The sequence below is a fragment of the Cyanidioschyzon merolae genome, chromosome 8, assembly GCF_000091205.1.
Source record: "Cyanidioschyzon merolae strain 10D DNA, chromosome 8, complete genome".
Lineage (NCBI taxonomy): Eukaryota > Rhodophyta > Bangiophyceae > Cyanidiales > Cyanidiaceae > Cyanidioschyzon > Cyanidioschyzon merolae.
In genome coordinates this window covers 711067-731340 of record NC_010134.1, presented here as the reverse complement: position 1 = coordinate 731340, position 20274 = coordinate 711067, and the positions used below count along the sequence as shown (strand labels likewise).

Here is a 20274-nt window from a genome sequence, read left to right as displayed (position 1 = left end):
GTTCGCGGCTTTGGCGTCTTTGTAGGCTTTTGTGGGCTCAAACGGACCACTTTCTACCATGCCTGTCGTCTGCGGACCAAGCCCCGCGGCTAGACTAGACGAATCCCCGAGACGAGCCTGCGGGGGATCTTTCCCGGTAGCGAATTCGGCGAGTGTGTCTGAGTCGTCAGAAACACAATGCGCCTGCGCGATATTTTCAGCTTCGGCAACAGCTCCCGACATAGAAGCAAATGGCTCAGATGGCATACCTGCATGGTTTCCTCGATGCCGTCCACCGTGAAACGCCGTTTCTTGTCCGGCGGATGCCAGATTGCGGCATTGCAGATCAGGGTATCCAGGTGATCGACGCGCGCCACACTTGACAGCTCTCTCACAAACTTCAACACAGAGGCGAAATCAGCCATAACACAATGCAGCACGGTATAGGCGTCCTTTAGAAGGTTTACGCTGTTTGCTGCGCGCTCCACGAGGTCGATGTCACGAAATGCCATGACGATGTGCCAGTTGCCCTTGTTGATCAGAGCGGGAGCTGCATACAGACCGACCCCAGAGGACGCGCCAGTGATGACGGCGATCTGCGACTGCTTCGGACCCATACGAAGATGCGGCATACGATGCCTGCGCACCGCAGGCGAACGCTGCACCACGAAGGGCAGCGGATGCTGGCAATGGTGACGATGTACAGCTGCGAAGTAACCGTCACGATGCGTACGCAGCAGGAACGGTGCTCGGGTTGCAGCGCGCGCGCAAACAATATGTCTTTCCTGGTACAGCGGAACAGAAACGAAAAGAGCTTGCATTTTCTTGGATTAGATTTTCTCCGGTGCAAAGCTGCCGATCACGTCACCGGCTAGAATCGCTCGCGTAGGTGTGCGTATCCAGTCAAAAACCTCTTTTGCGTAGCTGCACGAGTGATCACCCATCCATTGTCCAGAGTCCGACCTAAATCTCCCGTAGAATGTCTAGCGTTGAGCACATCTAGCACAAGCGCTCAGTGTCTTTTTCAGAAACTAGACGTATCTCCTATGCTTCCCATCAACAACCTCATCAGTAATTGGTGCCAAGGGTTCCGCAGTGCTGCGCTCAGAGATCACAACAATCGTAGACGAACTTCCACGTAGCTCGCCGACGAGTACCGTAGAGGAGGCATAAGGAAATTTTCAAAGGTGGTATCTTATTTTGGATGCGTCTGCACGTCAGTTGGAGATGTCATTTCTAGGGCGGGCCACTCGCCACTACTGTGCACCGCTGGCGCCGTTCGACTTTCGAAAGGCGTTTGTTTTCAGGGGTGCCTCGTTCGGGCTCGATGTACGGGTTAGGCTTTTGAAAATAATCTGATAGAGTAGACCAGAATACAGTATGCGCTTTTGTCAAGTGCCACGATCGTGCCAGGCGAGATGGAAGGCTCAAACCTCGTGGCAGACATGGACGCTACCTGTGTGCTCTGCCTCCGCCAAGATCGCCGGATCCTGAGGACGAAGCAGGCACCATAACTTGGACAACCACGGCAGCATGGCAATGACTTGAACAGGCATCAGCTCCAGCCCATGGCACAGGATAGTAGCGAAATTCAGGTCAGGTCCTTATTCCAGCGTCGGTGCGGCATGCATAACAAGCATATTGATTAAACGAATATCCTTGGTCAGGAATCATTCCGTGTCTTGTTTATATACGATCAATAAAATTAACGAAATTTCTATTGAGTAGAGTGATGCATACCTCATCCGCACACGCGTAAGCCGCAGAGAAAGATACGCGTTTGATAGAAGCGTCGACGGGTATCGTACCAGGCCGCTGCATCTCCATGTATGTCAGGGCGGTACTGCAATGGGCACCAGCGACAGAGCCTGTAGCAAGAGATCATTCTACGTGAGTTTCCAATCTACGATACTTTATTTTGGCTGCAGTGGTATGCGAACACGCATGTGCCAAGGCGGGGTTTTCGGACACGTGTCCTTCATCGATCGGAGTAGCGTCTCGCGCAGTGGATGCATTGCGCTAAATGAGCGCAACTGGGAGATCAGTCAGTCAACTGACACGATGCGCATGCCGTTGTTGAAGGGAAACGCGATCTCGATCAGAAGCGTGTTGTTCTACCGAAAAAAGTTGGATTTCCGTTCAGGTCGTAGCCAAGTACAGTCTTTCAGTTCGTTTTTGTTTCACACCTCAAACATATCTAGTCAAGTGTTTTTTCGCAGTATATCGCAGAAGCGTTCAAAGAGCGTTGTTTTTCAAAAAAAAACTAAAAAAGGAAGCTATCACAAAGCAAGTCCACGATCCTGGAGGCCCAGGGTCGCTGGGTGCCCGAAAAAACAAAAAACAGTGCCGAGTCCAGAAGAAAAGGAAGTCGAGAAGAAGCCAAGGGGAGGCCCTACGTCGCAGGCTGCGGGAAAGGCAACTGTACGACGAGATGATTGTGAAAACCTTTCTTCTTGGACAAATCAAGGATCCATACATGGAAAAATTGCGAGACTCTATCATAAAACGTGGCGACTCGTACTCCATGAGCATTATAAAGGCTTCTTCAGGACTGATGCATTAGGCGAGGGAGATGTATCGCGACGTGGCGCACATGGAAACTGTCGAGATTCCAGACGAGGTTTCGACAAGACCTTAATTCGTCAGCTGATACTTGGTACAGAGGAAGCGCGGAGTGAAAATGAGCTAGTGCATGCTCTCCACGAAAAGCATCCCTTTTACAGCTTCAATGGTACTCGATGCAAGGGTGACCAGAATATTTACGGCTATGGGGCGATGAAGTACATCACGAACCTGGAGAACCATTTGACGGTGAACCTCGAACGTTTCATGTTACGCGCCGTGTTTGCACTCTGCCCGGGCGTCTCTCGTAATGGGAAACGGGCGATTATCAAACGCATCACGAACAATCGTGAGCATGAAGATGAGGTCGAATTTGTCGGCTAGAAGACGTCAAACGATGGCATAAATGAGGACTCCCTCATCCGTGCGTTTATACAAGAGCACCATGCAGTCTTGGAGCTGATGAGTCCAACATACAAGATATCAGAGTTGCAAAAAGATAAAGAAAGATATTATTATCGCATCCAGCGACATTTCGTGTTTTTGGACCGAGAACTGGAATGCAAGGCCGAAACGGAACTGGGCGTGGGGAAAAATGAAGAGTGGGAGACACAGAAGGCTGCGCTTCTGGAGAGCCGCTTCAGTGTCGCTCCGTTATGCAACTTCAAGTCACATTTTGTGAGTATCGACTCCAGAATCCATGGCATTATGCAGGAGATCAGCCCGGAGCTCGATTTCAGCGGGGAGGTGTTCTCCGGTGAAAACCGGGACACGTACTGGAACAATACCTTCGATTCCCAACGTCTGAAAACGAGCAAGAAAAAGGTATTCACTGGGTTGATCGAGACCGATAGGGTAGCCATGTGTGGACACCATCGGCGCTTGAAGACAGATCGTCCAGTTCCGCCCTTGGCGAAGGATGAAGATGAGAAGTAGGAGCATCCAACGGCGCAGGAGGTGGAGATAACCATATTGTCGTTGGCGCGGCGAAGCAGGAAGAAAAGAAGGTGGCGGGTCCTGCGACGCAGGAGGTGGAGGATAACGACCTTTTCGCTGGCGCGGACCCCGGCAACACGAATATCAGTACCACCGCTGCTCCCAAGCGTGCGGAAGATGGTACTGACGGTAACTTGCTTCAGAAAGACATGCGTCTGTTGATGTTCTCGAGAGCGAGATACCATGGAGAATCGGGAATCATGAGTGCGAGGAAGAAAATTGGGGCCTGGAATGCATGAATGAAAGAGCACGTGGAAGCTTTGAGCGAGGCGGCGAGCGCCAGAGCGGACACTGAAGCTTTTCGCGAGTCCATGGAAGGTTCGCCTTGTTTAGTAGGAGGAAATGTGGAAAGAATCTACAAAGCCTCCGTGGGCTCGTCTGCGAATCAATCTATACTGTGGGTGGCAGCGTGCATTTGCCAACTTTTTCAATCAGTTGAGCGCCCTGAAGGAGAATGAATGTCAGATGCTCGTAGTAGCATACGGAGCAGGGCGCTGGAAGACCCAAAAAGGGTGTACACCAGCCTCGACGACAAGAACGTACAAGGAGTGTACACGGAGTCTCGTTACGATACCTGTAAATGAGTCTCGAACGTCCTATGCACCACACGAGTTGGGTTGTGTACTTGAAAGCGTCGAGATGGAAAAGTGCCAAAGGAGCCCCGAAGGATATAAAAAAGCATGGAGCGTTGACGGAAGAGCGAATGGAAAGGAGGGCGAAAGTTGATGGAGTACCTGCATTGTTTAGTACAACCAATGATGGCAAGAAACGTATGGAGTTTGTGAACCGAGATATTAGCGCCGCGCTCTATATGAGTAGATGTGCGATGATGGAGAAAAGACCTCCAGAATGGACAAAAGTGATTGTTGGGGTAGAAAACCCAAAGTGGAACTATATGAGAAAAACCTGGAAGCAGTAGAACGTGGCGGGTCCAAAACTACGAGGCGTCTGCACGTCGCTTGGTACTCTATGTTTAGGGCGGGTGCCTCGTCACTACTGTACACGACCGGCGACGTTCCACTTGAGAACGGCGCTTTACAGCGTGGCTACGCTTTGGATCGGTACGGACCTGCAACGAACTTTGGTACCGTTAGCAGCTTTCGATGAAGAAGCGTGTTGATGAACGCGTACGGCAGCTGCTCGTTCGCGCCTACGAGACACACACCCGCGCGCTTTTCTTTGTTGTTGGTGATCACGCCAAAGATCAGGTCCCTTTCTTTTACCACTTACTTACTCGGATCGGAACGAGGCCGCGGCCAGATGTCCTTTGGATGTATAAGAAGGAACTGGGTTTTTCGTCGCACCGCCGCAAACGCCTGCGACAACTCCGCAAAAAGCTGCGACACGGTGGAGTCTCTGTGGACGCCAAAACCGAAGACCTTTTTGAACTATTCGTCTCGACAGCTAACATCCGCTTCTCGTACTACTCTGAATCCGAAAAGGTGCTTGGGAACACTTATGGTCTCCTTGTTCTACAGGACTTTGGAGCCCTTACACCGAACCTTCTTGCACGCACGATCGAGACTGTGCAGGGAGGCGGTTTGGTATTGTTCCTCTTGCATAACATGGAGAGTTTGCGGCAGCTGTACACGCTGAAAATGGACGTACACGCCCACTATCGCACGGAATCGTGCCCGGATATAGTACCACGATTTAATCGGCGACTCGTCCTCAGCCTCGAGACCTGCCCTATGGCGCTTGCAGTAGATGATGAACTCAATGTGCTTCCTGCCGTTGGTGGTGCGAGCTGCTCGTCAGCATATTCGATACCTCAGGCTGCAAATGCAGATGATAGCTCCAGGGCGCAAGATCTCGCTTCTATTCCCCGGATTCATGTTCGTTCGCCTCCGGAAGTTGGCGGCACCGTGGGCGACTCCAACGTCACTTCGGAAGCGGAGTTTCGCCAAAAGCAGCTCGAAATCTTATGGTCATCCCGTGCAGACCTGCAAGTGCTAGGGCCGCTGCTGCGTCGCACCCGCACGCTCGACCAGGCTCGTGTCCTGGAGACGCTTCATGCCCTGCTGGCCCGCAACGTCGATACAACAACTCCGGCTGCGCTTGCAGCGTCCATGGTGGTCTTGACAGCAGCTCGTGGCAGGGGCAAATCTGCGGCGCTGGGGCTAGCGGCGGCTGCGGCGCTTGCGCTCGGCTACACGTCCATTGTGGTGACAGCGCCCGCAGCGGACAACGTCCAGACTCTATTTTCACTCTTAGTGTCAGGCCTGAATGAGCTCAAGTTACAAGAACATACGGACTATGTGCTAGAATCCCGACACGATCGCTGCATAAGCAAGCTCTCTATGCTTGGGCGGCGGGTGCGTCAGGTCTCGTACCTTGAGCCAGAGGCTATCCGGCGGGTGGATGCCGCCACCATTGGTGCCCTCGTAAGCGCTGACCTCGTCATTATTGATGAAGCAGCCGCTATACCGCTGGTACTTGTGAAACGAATACTCTCACTTCTGCCCAGCAAATCGTGTCACGTCTTCCTATCGTCGACGATCTTCGGTTACGAAGGAACCGGCCGTAGTCTCTCCCTCAAGCTGATCGCGCAGGCTCGCCGCCATGTTCAACAAAACACTTCAGTGGCGGCAGAAAGTAGGCTTGTGCCACCCCCAATGCCGGAAGATGTGTCGCATACCCCAAATGGCGGCATCGAGCCGCCAGTAGAGCACGGCTGTGACTCCAGCACCCGGCAATATGGTCGACGCTTCCACGAGCTTGTTCTCGAGGAGCCCATCCGCTACGCTCGCAACGATCCGGTGGAGGCGTGGCTTCACGCGCTCCTCTGCCTGGAGACGACAGAAGCGCCAGCGTTGCAGACACGTGCGCTTCCGCACCCTTCCATGTGCACGCTATGCCAAGTCAATCGCGACGTTCTTTTCAGTGGACACGCCCTAGCGGAAATTTTCCTCCGTCGGGTAATGGCGCTTTTTGTGTCCTCGCACTATAAGAACACCCCCAATGATCTTCAGATGCTGAGCGATGCATCGAACCAGCAGCTGTATGTGCTGCTGGGGCCAACTTCCTCTGATCCAAAACGACTACCGGATGTGCTGTGCGCCATTCAGCTAGGACTCGAGGGGCGCCTCTCGCGTGAACACACCGAGTCTCAGTTGTCGCGAGGGAAGCGAGCTGCTGGGGACCTCATTCCGTGGACGCTAACGCAACAGTTCCAGGAGACAGCCTTTGCTCAACTGGCAGGTGCTCGGGTCATCCGCATTGCTACGCATCCTGATGTGCAAGGTATGGGCTACGGCACCCGCGCCATGGAGTGCCTCGTGGAACATTTCCGCCGTCGAGTGGCCTCCGGTGTGCAGCAGCATGAACGAAAGACTCTGCGAGAAACCGATGATGCACAACCCGATCTGTCTGTGGGAAGCATCAATGACGACACGGTACCGGAGCCGTTGCTTTACAGACTGAGTGAACAGAGGGTTCCGGATCTGGACTATCTGGGGGTTTCGTTCGGTCTCTCACACGGACTGTATCGATTCTGGAATCGCATCGGTATGCTGCCAGTCTACGTGCGACTTACCCCGAATGAGGTCACTGCGGAGCATACCTGCATCATGCTTCGGAGTTTGAAGCAGGCCCATGAACAGGGATTTAGGGCCCTGCACTTGGACTGGCGAGCACGGTTTCTGTCGCTGCTCTCATACGACTTTCGCTCGTTACCCTTGGGTCTCGTGCTGGACGTCTTGCGAGCTGCACCGCCCGACGCCAGTCTGTGGAACGCGGCACAACTTCGCTTGCTACTTTCCATGCACGACTTGCGGCGTTTGCAAGCGTATGCAAACCATCTGCTGGACTATCACGTGATTTTGGATATCATTCCGGTGCTGAGTCGTCTGTACTTTGAAGGCCATTTTGCTGCAGAGCGGATTACGCTGTCGCCGGCGCAGCAGGCTATCCTGGTTGGTGTGGGACTCCAGCGCCGTCCACTCGAAGAGCTCGGGGCAGAAATGCAGGTTGAAAGTGCTCAGTTGCTCGCGCTTTTTGGGAAGATATGTCGTAAGTTTGCAAATGAATGGAAACGACTTGCGGAAGAGGAAGCGAGCACAGATCTGCCCTTACATCCGATAACGGAGCGTGCCGCTTCTTCGCGAAACGGGGATGTTTCCCAAGTGGCCGCCGCAGACCACAGCAGCAGCTCGACGTCGCGTCAGCTAACCCGGTCGCAGCAAACGTTAGACTCCCTGAGGCCCGACTCGACACCCTATGTTGACATCGGGGGGAAATCGTCCGAAAGTAGGCCGCGCTTTGCACTGGATACGAATATGCAGCCGGCTGATTCTGGAGCCGCTCCTGTACGTCTTGTATCCTTGCCGGCTCGTCGAAGCTAAGAAGTCTCCTTTGCGGCTACAATCGAATAGCCTCAAACCAGTATTTGAGTGAGGCGATTGACGGTTGCAAAGTCTACGAATCAGGAATCGTACCTGTATTGACAGTTCGCGCCGCCGTCAGCGACGGACAAGCAAGCCGCTGGTCGTGAAACTTCTGGATTCTGTAGCTTCCTATCGTGCTTCGTTGTCCGGAAAGGATCGTCTTTCTGGCTGGCTCGGGTTCTAAAGTTGCCACTGTATGCAGGAGCAACGCACCCACATGTTCGGACTCGGAACCGAAGGTGTTCAAGAGCCTATGGCGTAGGTCGCATTGTTGGGGTGTGACTCACTATCTGCGGATCTGCTTCTGTTTTGGTGGCTTTAAAGATTGCATTCTCCAAATGTACTGGCTTTCCACGTCGAGGGAACTTTCGCGAATTGCGTCTCATCGAGGGTTACCTTACGAGCGCCGTTCTAAAGCGGCGTTATACGCTGAACATTCAATTGTGGAATTCCTGAGCTTCCTCGCTTTTTAATTTTTGTTTTCTCTTCTTCCGCATATTCAGCAAAAGTGATGCATTTTGTAGATTGGTAAAAGGTCGTGAACTGACTCAAGGCGGTCACTGGTGTCCGGTAAGTAACGGCCTCATCTCTGTAAGCCAACCATTCTACAGTAAAAAATATGGGTGTATTTTATCCGGTCTTGTAAATAGTATCGTGAACGTGGCGCACCCAAAATAGAACATATGACACTCTGTCTTCATAAATGTGTGCTTCAAACTCCATGCCACTCCATGCATTGACCTAGCACGAATTCAAGAGAAGCCGCAAGGTGCGAAGTTTCTGTACTTTTGATTGGATCGGAAATGAACTGACACCATTCGAAGCGAAAAAACGAGCGCCACTACTCCGGAGCGTCTCGCGTCGAACGACAATATACCAAATATATATTGAAACTCAAAGGTTTCCCACTGGATGGCCGGCTGCTCGCCTCATTCGATGAGTTTTCATTCGCTAGGAGAGAGAGGACTGCAAATGGTTGCTGAAAGAGCGCTTAGTATCTGGTCGTAACGAAGAGACCTGTGAGCATTCCGATATCGCGCCAAGTCGTGATTCAGTCTTGTGTTTGCCTGGAAATTGTAAAACGGACAGGACGCTTTCCTCAGCAAATCTGTCGTTAGAGGGCTTTACGGCTCCTCCATCCTACAGTATTCTGTCTATCTCTTGGAAATCGTCGCATTCCATGACTCAGGAGCAGTCAACTTGTCCGCCGCTGCGATCTGCGTTGAGCTGCCCTTCGCTGAGGCCCTTTCTTTACGAGACAGTTAGGACGAAGGCTTCCTCTTCTTGGTCAAATGCATTTTTTCACGTTCCCAAATCAAGAGACGCGACACTGGTATCCGCGGCAATATAGATCTTCTTCCCATTGTCCATAGACAAGTTGATTTTTACAGTCACAGCTATGAACTGCACTATCGCTGCTCCGTCTTTGCGTCGGAGGGGGCAGAAGAAGTGCAGTCCAGTCTGTGGGCGTGCTCGCGACCAGGAAGGTGGTGTACACGTATTCGGGCAGTATGAGATGCAGACGAAAAAAAGAGCAAGTTAGAGCCTCGGAGTCGACCAAGTGCGTCAAAATTCCAAGGGCCAAAAAACTGGTTTCGCTTTTACCGGCCATATTCAGGTCTCCCTGCCCAACAAAGGATAGGGCAACACTACCGGAAAAAGAAGTAAATGATCAATTTTCGCGGAGGACTAGGAGCCACAGAAAGGAGAAAAGTCTGTTTTAAAAGATCAGTAAAAACAGCAAACAATTCCTCCATACTATATCACATCATTGGGGAAATTGGCCCAAAACTTGAGATGCAGCAAGCCGTTGGGAAGCGCGCAGCTCCTCACTCGGGGACTATTCGCACAGTTTCCCTCGTCTTGGTGCATCTCGCCATGCAACGAATGGGAGGAACTAAAGACGCAGGGCTATCAGCGGTTGGCATTTCGCCGAATTTTTCGGATCATACTTTCTCGCACCAGTACAACTGATACTCGGCACAGAGGAGGCGAAGAATCTGTTTAAAATATCAGAGATTCGTCAAACCATTGCTTAGAATGCATTGAAGTGCGGGCGTGCCATCTCGGTAATCAGATCACCGAAAGTGCCAATGGCAACGAAAAGCATCGAGCCAATCTCAGAAGCGGAAAAATTGTGTACCGTTCAAGCTTCGGCGCTTCACAAACCGCACCTTGCGTTCTCTAGAGCGACACGGTAGCGACTCAGAAACCGAGGGTACTGGTTAAAAGGACTCTTGGGGATATCGAAGCGGGTGATTTTTAAACTGGAGCGGAAGAGATCGAGGTGGTACCGAGATCGGAAAATATGTCGCAATCGGAGCGAGAATAGCTTGAGATCGTCCAAAGTCGGTATTTGTTCCATCAAGTTCGGATCAACGGGTGTCAGAACGAGTTGATATCTGGAACCTGAGGGTGCCTCGGATGCTCATCGCGCTGCGAGTTCTTCCTGAGCAGGGCCCTTCAGAGCTGAGCAGCCCCGACCATCAAAGTTGCGAGCCCCAGACTCCTTTTGGTTTCAGAAATGTGGTGCCCGTTTGTCACATTACGTTGCTTTATACTAACCCCGATATTTCCGTATCGTAAATTGTGGCCTTCTCAGTACGCTACGGATCGTCTCTGCGAGCATGAATGATCTATTCGGTCTATTTTGTTAAGCGCTCGGGCGGACGTGGAAGAGCTCTCGATTCAGGTAGGAAGTTGGATCAAGTTCACAGGCATATGGAGACCGAAGAAATGCCTGTCTTCAAACACTTCGTGATGCCTAGGAATGGATCACGCAACGGGTCGCATGTCGAACGCTTCGAATTCTATGAAGGGAATGCCATCGTGAAGGGCGTGCATCCGCGGTTCAATAGCATCGTGTCCGTCTCGGTTCCGATAAATCCAAAACGGGGCCAAAGACATGAACAGAAAGCAGTTGTAGCTGCTCAGTTTTACCATGCCTCGACATCATCGCCAGTCGGAAATACTGGATACCGAGAGGAACAGAGAAAAATCGAATGGGGCGGCAGTATATGCAACTTGTCGCCCTGAGCACCGGATCGAGCTGAAGGGCATCTCTGCACGCAGCATTCGCAGCGTACATTAGCGTCCAACTCTCTCATATGGACGATCCTTGGCAGGAGTAAACGAGAATTCACCATGGCCACGAACGGGTCCAATCGCACTGATGCAGGTAGTGTGCATTCACCAAAAATGGTCAAGGTGTTGGAACAGGCATTGACATATAATTCGTGTCCCACTTTAACGGCTAAGGTCGCTGGACTTTCTGTAGCGCGTAAAGGCTGCATTACTGCTCCTTCAACGAGGGCATGAAACGAGCACAGGATTCGATTCTGCGGGACTCTCATTGGTGCGTTCATCAGGATATAAACGCATCATGAGCATGGCTGCACGCAGAAACAAGTACGGAAGAAGAGAGAGTACCTGACCCAGGTTCACGAGATGGTATTCAATGAGTCGACTGCACATCACATGGCGATGTAATCGAATGCGAAAAACTGACTTTTGCGATATTCGACAAACCTCAATGCGCTCGAGCCATCTCTATACTGAGAATTGTTCGCCTCGATGATTGTTCGGAAATTCATCGTGCATCAAGCGGGTACATCGGCTCTGTTTTGAGGAAAGTTTTGGGGTAGTTGTCACGTATTCGCGCTCTACTTTGTGCTGAATAACTGCTGAAATCCTATGAGACACATCAGTGGCCAGGGGAGCGGTTACTGGATTCCCACCTAGAGCGTGCCACTTTAACGGAACGTTCAATAAATTGCACAGCCGGAGCACGATATCCATGCATCCGGACGATTTTCTCTAGCAGGATGAAGCAAGTCCTCTTGGTTTCCATTTTTCGATATTACTAAACCTTCGTAAGCAGCAAACGAGCACTGGTGTGAGAACGTAAGCGTCTCGCTGGAGGGCTCGTTTGAGATGAGCCGAGGAGGGCCACAGAGAAATTCAGATAGTCATGTAGTATATAGAATGTAAAGAATAACATAATTCGGGAGATGATGCATTTCTTTTTCATGATGAGAGATTAATCCGTCTTATTACACCCATGTAAGTTGAAAATGTGACGTGTTCTGTAAATCGCAAATATTTGCTAAAGGTCTGCATCGCTTCTCTCGTTGTCATGAGTACCAGCCCGTGCGGGCCTTCACTGTCCCTGCTTCTAATTAACCTCGCTTAGCTAGCGCTTCAAACGAGCCAGTCGCTCCACACTCTCCAGCTCCGTCGTCAGCGGTCGATGGCTATTCACGTCAGTCTAAAACTCCAGAATTTGCCCATAGGACTCTCGTCTCTCCATTTCAAGCACTGGGAATCATTGCAATCTCTGCTTCGCTCGCCATTTTCATCATCTTTGCTTGTAGTCTAGGCTCGGCCCCCGCAGCGGTGCCAGTCATCGTTGCTGAGGTGTTTCCGTACGCCCTGCACACTTTCGCTTCCACGCACTGTACTGGGGCGCGTGAGAGCTGACTTCATGGTGCCGTACGTGCTCTCGACGTGCGCCAAGTGCGTCTCTCGATATCCTCATCCGTTTCCACGAGTAAAGTCGCACCGTAGGGTCATCGGCTTGCGTTCGGTGATCTTCTTAACGAGTATGTTGCTCCCTGCACGCACAAGCGCAAGCGCAAGGGCGAGCTATGGAATTCCGTTCCGTCGATCTCCACGAGAGAGATCATAATTTCTATTTCGAACCAAATCTATTTTTGGCCTTACGATTGCAGTACACACTCCGCATGAGTTGGTGAATTATCCGTCACCCAGTGACCTCGTAGACGATTCCCCGTCGATCGAGAGGCGTAAATTTTTCGCTGTCGTGCTGCCTTGAAATGGAAGCATCTGACGACTTCAGAAGGCATTATTTGGAAATCTCTGAGTCTCTCATTTTTGAACTCGACAGTGATGCCTGTCATTTTTGGAATCCATTTCGAGAGTTCACGATGCAACGTTCTCGCGTTGGCGAACTGAATTCTAGCGACAAGGCTACAAAGCTGCCCCATGGAAATTCCGAATGCGGATCCAGAGACTTTTCATGAATACGCAATTGCTTTTTGCCGCACTCCGAGTCCCACGGCTGAGGATCTGATGCAAGGTTCGGAATAAATTTAAACACGCGAGAACGGACTGGGCAGTTCAGTGTCCCATTTGAACATTCAAAGCATCCGCCAAGACGCCACATGAAGCGCATACGCTACCAGTGGCTGGCTCGTTACCTCTGCGCCTAGTCAGTTATGTGCGGTATCCACGAGCTACGGCACCATAAGATCCTACGAGACAAAGGCCCGAGAATCCTATCGCTCTCCTGCGCTTTGAGCTTAGAGCCGGAGTCATCCGGAGACAGTAAAGAATTTCGATGTCGCTGCGGCGGTCGTTTGGATACGCATTCTATCGCGCGGCAGTGAGGAATGACTCGAATGAGTGAGAAGCCGATAGCGTTGCCGCTTTGAAAATGCATCCATCTTATACCTCGAATCCATCCGTACTGGGAGAGATTCGTGTTCTATCACAACGCTCTGACATAGGATGACGCGGGTCACCTACGAAACCACACTCACTGAATAACGACACCTCCGATGGAAACCTACGCGCTGCTAGTATTCACATGGCGGTCAGCGGTGCGCACCTAGGCGTCACATTGCATGTCGAGATCAGCTTTTCCAATCTCCATGAAATGCGTGGAGGCTAAGGAAGATCTAGCGGCAGCATCGACTCTAAACATTACGGACTGTACCGATAAGCTTGCTCGCATTCACGGGCGGTGTTGCTGGCCAACAGGATACGCCATACCCAGGAATGGCGGTGCTCACCGGTAACTCCATTCGAAATGCCTCCAGTGTATGCTGCTCTTCGACGAGAGATGCACAGTGGAATTTAAATGCAGTATAGAGTACCTCCAGAGACGCAGGACCCGATCATACTCATTCCGATGTTTTGCAAGGCTATGACGAAGATGGAACGCCGCTGGTACCGACATCATCTTGCCTGGGGACCTATCCAGGACCGGGTTCCACAACTGCAAGCATGGAAAGCCGCAACTCACCAATGCTTCATACCAAGCAGACCAATTCCCTGCGCCACAAACATAAACCGCAGACTGTATGGTATAAAAGACATGCGTATGCAGACGCAAAGCGTCCGCCCCGGCAGATCATTCGCCAAGCCGATCGCGACGCACTGGCAACGAAAAGTGCCCGGTTTTGTTTTCGGTTTCAATCATCCATCAGGTCGTAAATAAATCCCCAGTATGTACGCGAGACCCCAATCTACTTCGTTAGCTCGAAGCGTGCTGACCAGACAAGACGGCTTTCTCTCTCAGCGTGCGGAAAGTCGTCACCACGTTTCCAATACACGTAATGAGGGTGATTGTGCCACCAAGAAGCGCTTGCGCAACACGCGGGTATTTGAAATACACCTGAAACGCCCGGACAGCAGTCCACGCTTGCAGCGCGTGCGCTACCAGAATAGCTGGTAGCAATAGCGACATATTTGCGCCCCAGTGTAACTGCGCTGGCGAGTCGGTGTTTGCCACGTCCAGTTCACCTGCCTTGCCAAGCGAGCGCAGCGTATATAATCGCGACATCTGATAACGAGCTTGCAAAATCTGTAGCAGCGACAGGTAGAGTCCAAGAAAATGGATTTCGCCTCGGAATTCTGCATACGCTTCCCCATCCGGCCAGGTGAGCACGACAACGGCAAGTACCAGACTCAGGTAATGATGTAGACGCCACCAGCGTCGAATATTTGAGCCGTTCGCGACTAGAACACTTTCTCTCAGAGCTAGAGCGCTGTAATAATAGGCGATGAACATTTGGAGAAGCAGGCTTGGCCACCGTGACGACGTCCACAGCAGACAGACCACAGAAGCAATGACCAGCGCCGGGGCCGTTTGCTGCTTGAACTGCTCGTACTCGCGCTTGAATGAGAGTCGTGTTCGCTTATCCATAAAGCGCACGTTGATAGTGCCCAGAAAGAGACGCACAAACCAGCCACCGTCAGAGGGGAGAAGCGGCTCGACCCGCTCCCGTAATAGTTTCCGGGAGCGTTCGAGCACAGCGCGTGTCTCTTGCCGCAAGTCCGGCGAGTTGTTCCGAGGCCGCATCGTCTCCCGCTGGTTGGCAAGGGTCCGTTCTAAGTGTACAAGTCGCTTCTGTTGCTTTGCTGCCAGCTGGCATAGCTGCTGCTGAAGTTTCGTGTAACGCTCTATTAAAGAGCCATATTCGTTCACAGTCTTTTCGAGTTCACCGTTTGCTCGCTCCAGCTCGTTCAATTCTGCGCCCAGTGGCGACGTCCTCTCCTCCTGGACCGAAGCTTGCGCTACGGATGCTGTCGAGTCTTGAGCACGTCCCCCCGAGACGACGTGCGCTGGTTCCGAGTTTGCACCTCTGGTGTCTTGTTGCACCTGCGCTTGTCGCCTGCCGAGCGATGCCTCTCCAGCAGCACCAACCTCTACAACCATGGACACGAGCGCACTATACAACAAAAAACAAATATTCACCAACGGTTACAGGAGGGAAAACTTTGTCGGACGGGTACACCTCACCAGAGACGCAAACCAGTGCGCTAGCAAAAGAACCCGTGTACTGAAGGATCTACTGCCTTTGGTGCTGCTGCTGCTGCTGCTGCTGCCGCGGCCGGAAGTAGTCGTTTGTTTCCGTACGCTGCTGCTGCGGCTGCGCCCTGGTCGACTCGCCGGCAAGGATCCTGGCAATCCTGCGTAGCGCACGTTGCGATGAGGACTCTTTCCCAACTCTTTTACGTTGGAGTTGCAATACCCTCGAAGGATGCGGGGTTAACGCCGCAGGTCTCGAACGCACGGCCGCGGTTTCTGCGGACTTGTTTCCTTGCACGAGCAGGGCAGCGTGCAGGAAGACTTCACGGGACGGGTGCCGCTACGCGCGTTCGCAACCGGCAGAGTGCATCACTCGGACGTCGAATCCAGCGCGTGCGGCACTCAAGTACGTTGTTGGCCCTGGTACCGATGCTGCCGTCGCTAGATCGGCTCCCGAGTGCAGACGAGTTGGTAACGTTCTTGTTTCAGGTCTCAATCATCCCGTACGCCGGGTTTCTGTACGTGCTATGGACGCGAGAACGAACGCTCACGACGATCACCAAGATCGGTTTGTCGTACCTGCTAGTTTTCGTTCTGGGCACAATCGTCGCCGGGGTGATTGCTTTGCGGGTATATCACGAGAAGCTGGCAAATGTAGACTACCTACACGGCACTGCAGAGATGCTGCTCACCATGACAAACATCTGCATCCTGATGGGTGTGAAAGATCAGGCATTGAACGAGGATGCTGGGGAATGAGGCATGCATCACGTCGTGCATCCGATCCGAGTCGCTGAGCGCTCTGCAAGCCACTTGTCTCGCAGAGACGAGCAGGCATGGCACGTGCATCGCAGCCGTAGCTGTGCGGCGTTGTCCAGCACCATCGCAACGATCACGGTCTCTGGGGAATCCAGTACGTCAGGTACCATAAGAGACACCTTGTCTTTGGTTCGACGTGCTTGGGCTCGTTGTTGCAAAGCGTTTTGCGGCTACCTCGTGCATTGGCATGGAGAGATGCCCCACACATCTCTGATGGTGAAACAGCGTCTGAACGAATCTGCAGCATGCGTCTTGCGTGGATCGCTCAACATCGATCCCGGTCTCCTTCTCCGACACGGGACAAAGACCTGGTACCGCAGACACATGACTCGAACATGACCCATCAGGCACAGGGCGAAACTCGCGAACCTTATCCGCAGCCGCCGGCTGTGTGCTTGAATGATTCATGCGCCAGAGACGCACTTTCTGACAGGCCTGCGCAGCGGCTTCATGCGCACAGGCGCCGCTGCTGAGGATAGATCCCCGTCGGCCGCCTGTGGTGCATTGCCCACGTGGTCCCTTTTCGTAAATGTATCTATATGTACATAACTGTATATCCTGAAACATATATGAAATATACTGTTCATCTACGATCCTGGTCGACGCGTAACAAGGCGCCTCATTCAGTACCTGCGCAGTACGAGCGTCGTTGTACGCTACGCGTATGGCCGCTTCGCTGCTGCATACGTGGAAAAGATACCTATGCAGTAGCTGCCTGAATCAGGCACTGGCAGCGTCGCGTCGTTGCTTGCGGCTAGCACGCTACCAGCTGCCGCCGAACGGTTTCCCGCGGAGAGGCTCTGCCTCCAAAGCGGGCGCGAGCAAACCGAGTACTGAGCCTCAGCGGCTGCCGTATCGTTATGCGGTCGCTACTATTTTGGAGCGAACGCCGATCATCATGCCAGAGCCTACTCCTGAGGAGCGGGCGTTCCTCAAGTTTCAGCTGTTGATGGCCAACGCGCAAGCCCGAGAGCTTTCTCCCGAGGTCATGCAGCGACTCTTCGGCGAAAGTGGTGACACGATCCCAGACAAGCACCCCTTTCTAAACTCGAAAGTTTTTGAGCTCGACGATAGTGAATATGTGCCGGCGCCTCGCGAAACAGAGGCCGACCGTACCAATGATCGGCGTTCCCTGCGTCGCAAACTGGACCAGTGGCTGTTCCTTATCGTTCAACGCAAACTTGGTCCGACAGGCCGTTCACTGTGGCAGTTCCCTCAGCGATTCATCGAAGAAGAGCGCCTAATGCAATCCAGTAATGACCCGATGCCTCTGCGGGCCGGTACAGACGCAGCCGCTGCATCCGCCGAAGCGCTAGGTACCAGTGGCGGCGCTGAGACGCGCTGCTCGAAAACCTTTTTCTTTCGGGGCGAGGCCGAAAAAGCGCTCCAAAGTCTCATCGAGACTGGCGGAACCGATGGCGATGACGAAAACGATTTTGAGGCTCATTTTATTGGCAATGCTCCATGTGCACATTTGAAGCATATCTATTCGCCAGCGCTCCAAGAGGCTCAGGGCATTTCCGGGATCAAAATCTTTTTTTATCGTGCACAGTTGATTAGCGGCTGTATTACTGGGGTACGCGCACCAGCTGCAGTAGATTATGCATGGGTTACAGCCGAGGAACTGCCGGAATATTTACCACCGGATTATTATCGATCAGTCGCGCCTGTAGTGTGGTAGCGGGTGTCGCTCTTTGGTGGAGAATGCACGTGCCAGCGTGTACCTATTTGAGCATCCAGTGGAACTAGTCCATACATCTGATACATATGTACATACTAAAGGTCTGCATCGCTTCTCTCGTTGGCATGAGTACCAGCCCGTGCGGGCCTTCACTGTCCCTGCTTCTAAATACCCTCGCTTAGCTAGCGCTTCAAACGAGCCAGTCGCTCCACACTCTCCAGCTCCGTCGTCAGCGGTCGATGGCTATTCACGTCAGTCTAAAACTCCAGAATTTGCCCATAGGACTCTCGTCTCTCCATTTCAAGCACTGGGAATCATTGCAATCTCTGCTTCGCTCGCCATTTTCATCCCCTTTGCTTGTAGTCGAGGCTCGGCCCCCGCAGCGGTGCCAGTCATCGTTGCTGAGGTGTTTCCGTACGCCCTGCACACTTTCGCTTCCACGCACTGTACTGGGGCGCGTGAGAGCTGACTTCATGGTGCCGTACGTGCTCTCGACGTGCGCCAAGTGCGTCTCTCGATATCCTCATCCATTTCCACGAGTAAAGTCGCACCGTAGGGTCATCGGCTTGCGTTCGGTGATCTTCTTAAAGAGTATGTTGCTCCCTGCACGCACAAGCGCAAGCGCAAGGGCGAGCTATGGAATTCCGTTCCGTCGGTCTCCACGAAAGAGATCATAATTTCTATTTCGAACCAAATCTATTTTTGGCCTTACGACTGCAGTACACACTCCGCATGAGTTGGTGAATTATCCGTCACCCAGTGACGTCGGGCGCGTTTCTTCTCCTCAAGCAATCAATGCAGATTGCTGTGCCCAAGAGTTGCTTTGAAGCAGAGGAATAGAAAAGTTACTGAATACGTAATTTGAAATGCGGCTGGTGTGGAGCAAGGGAGCGTGGTGGCTTCTTGGTTGATATCGATAACGGTATCGCTAATTATACGAATCCATTCCCGAGGGCGTCCTGGATCATCTTTCTCACAATGATGGATTGGGTTTCGGCAACAAAGCGTCGAAGGGGCAACCCCGTGGAAACGACCGAGATTCCTGAACTTGACCCTGAATTCTTTATTGCTTAATACTGTAAATCGAATTCCGAAGCTGAACATCTGGTGAACAGTTCGGCAAAATCGAAAAGGCAGGAGCCTCGCAGCAGTTAAGTGCTCCAATGAAGAATCCACATGTGTAGATGCTGCGTTCGACAGCGAGCGCCTCTGAACGCGCCCACTGGATATGAGACGGTGCGCTGAGCAATGTTACCGCAGTGCTTCTCGACAGGCGACAGAGCACTTCAGGGCAACAAAGCGGCAGCTATGGCGGGTGCAAACCTCAAACCCCGAATCGCTCACAAATGCCCATGAAAGCTTGCGTGCTCCGTAGCAGGTCCGCATATCAGGCATTCCCCAGCATTCACTGTTTTATGCTATACTTGGATGGATGCAACTTCAAAACGTTTCAGTTCGGGCAACCTTGTCGATTGCGCGTTCTTCCGCATGCACAGTTTTCTGCTATACTTGAGCAGAAGAAGATTTCGTTTCAAACATGTTCGCTTTCTTTAGCGACCTTTAATAGGCACCATTTTGATCCCAAGTCTTTCGTCGAATCGGAGGACATATCTCGAACGAAGCTCTCCGATGTTTTCAGTGACCGTCCCCGGTTTTCATGACAAGCAGAGCATACGTCGAAGAGCCGGTCCGCTCGCGTCTACTTTGGTGCCAGTGAGTCGCACCAGTTCTCCAACTACGTGCTGGTGCAATCAACATAGTCATGTACGCTTTGCGATTCTGCGACAAGGGGGTCGTGATCGTGCATCAAATCTTTCTGGCGATATGAATGTGAGTCTCCGAAATCATCAGCGCTTCTCGTGCACGGCGTACGTGCTCGAGCTCATCAGCACATTTATGCATTCAAAACCTGGATACGATATCACTCATTCCATCCGCCGTATGGTTTGGATCCGTCGAACACATGGTTGCCACAGCCGCGTGACGCTATGAGTGGTTCTCGTCTCCACTGGGCAAATCAGTACAACGCAGCCGTGCAACCATCGGTCACTCTATTTCAGACGCAACGCAGGAAGAAATGTGCTGCCTAGTCGAAAACTTAGACACATATGGGACACTGCTGAAAAAGAACTTGCCGAAAAATGGCAGTGCAGTCATGCGGACGGCTTGGACTTTGCAACCGTAAGCGCCAAAGACGATGAAAAGGAGGACAACCAGCACAAGGCGTGACTGGCAACGCTATGGGAAACATATGTGTCGTCTGTTCTATGTGAGAACAAATCTCAGGAGCATTCTAG

General features: G+C 52.2%; 4 protein-coding genes across 4 annotated transcripts, besides 2 other annotated features; 3 read left to right on the top strand and 1 right to left on the bottom strand.

Annotated features, from left to right (window-relative positions):
- Positions 1-809: part of a sequence feature (pseudo-gene of NADPH:protochlorophyllide oxidoreductase) that runs on past the window's edge.
- A 514-nt stretch (positions 810-1323) lies between these two features.
- Positions 1324-4494: a sequence feature (repetitive element).
- Positions 4495-4640: 146 nt separating this feature from the next.
- Positions 4641-7880, top strand: CYME_CMH278C (hypothetical protein, conserved; the record flags this gene model as incomplete). Its single annotated transcript, XM_005536148.1, has 1 exon — positions 4641-7880. One exon carries the CDS (start codon positions 4641-4643, stop codon positions 7878-7880), a length of 3240 nt encoding a protein of 1079 aa, XP_005536205.1.
- A 6319-nt stretch (positions 7881-14199) lies between these two features.
- Positions 14200-15384, bottom strand: CYME_CMH277C (hypothetical protein, conserved; the record flags this gene model as incomplete). The annotated part of the gene is made up of 1 exon (XM_005536147.1): positions 14200-15384. One exon carries the CDS (start codon positions 15382-15384, stop codon positions 14200-14202), a length of 1185 nt encoding a protein of 394 aa, XP_005536204.1.
- Positions 15385-15657: 273 nt separating this feature from the next.
- CYME_CMH276C (hypothetical protein, conserved) lies at positions 15658-16236 on the top strand (the record flags this gene model as incomplete). Its single annotated transcript, XM_005536146.1, has 1 exon — positions 15658-16236. The coding sequence occupies one exon, from the start codon at positions 15658-15660 to the stop codon at positions 16234-16236; it is 579 nt and encodes a 192-aa protein (XP_005536203.1).
- A 724-nt stretch (positions 16237-16960) lies between these two features.
- On the top strand, positions 16961-17977 carry CYME_CMH275C (mitochondrial ribosomal protein L46; the record flags this gene model as incomplete). Its single annotated transcript, XM_005536145.1, has 1 exon — positions 16961-17977. The coding sequence occupies one exon, from the start codon at positions 16961-16963 to the stop codon at positions 17975-17977; it is 1017 nt and encodes a 338-aa protein (XP_005536202.1).
- Positions 17978-20274: the final 2297 nt, after the last annotated feature.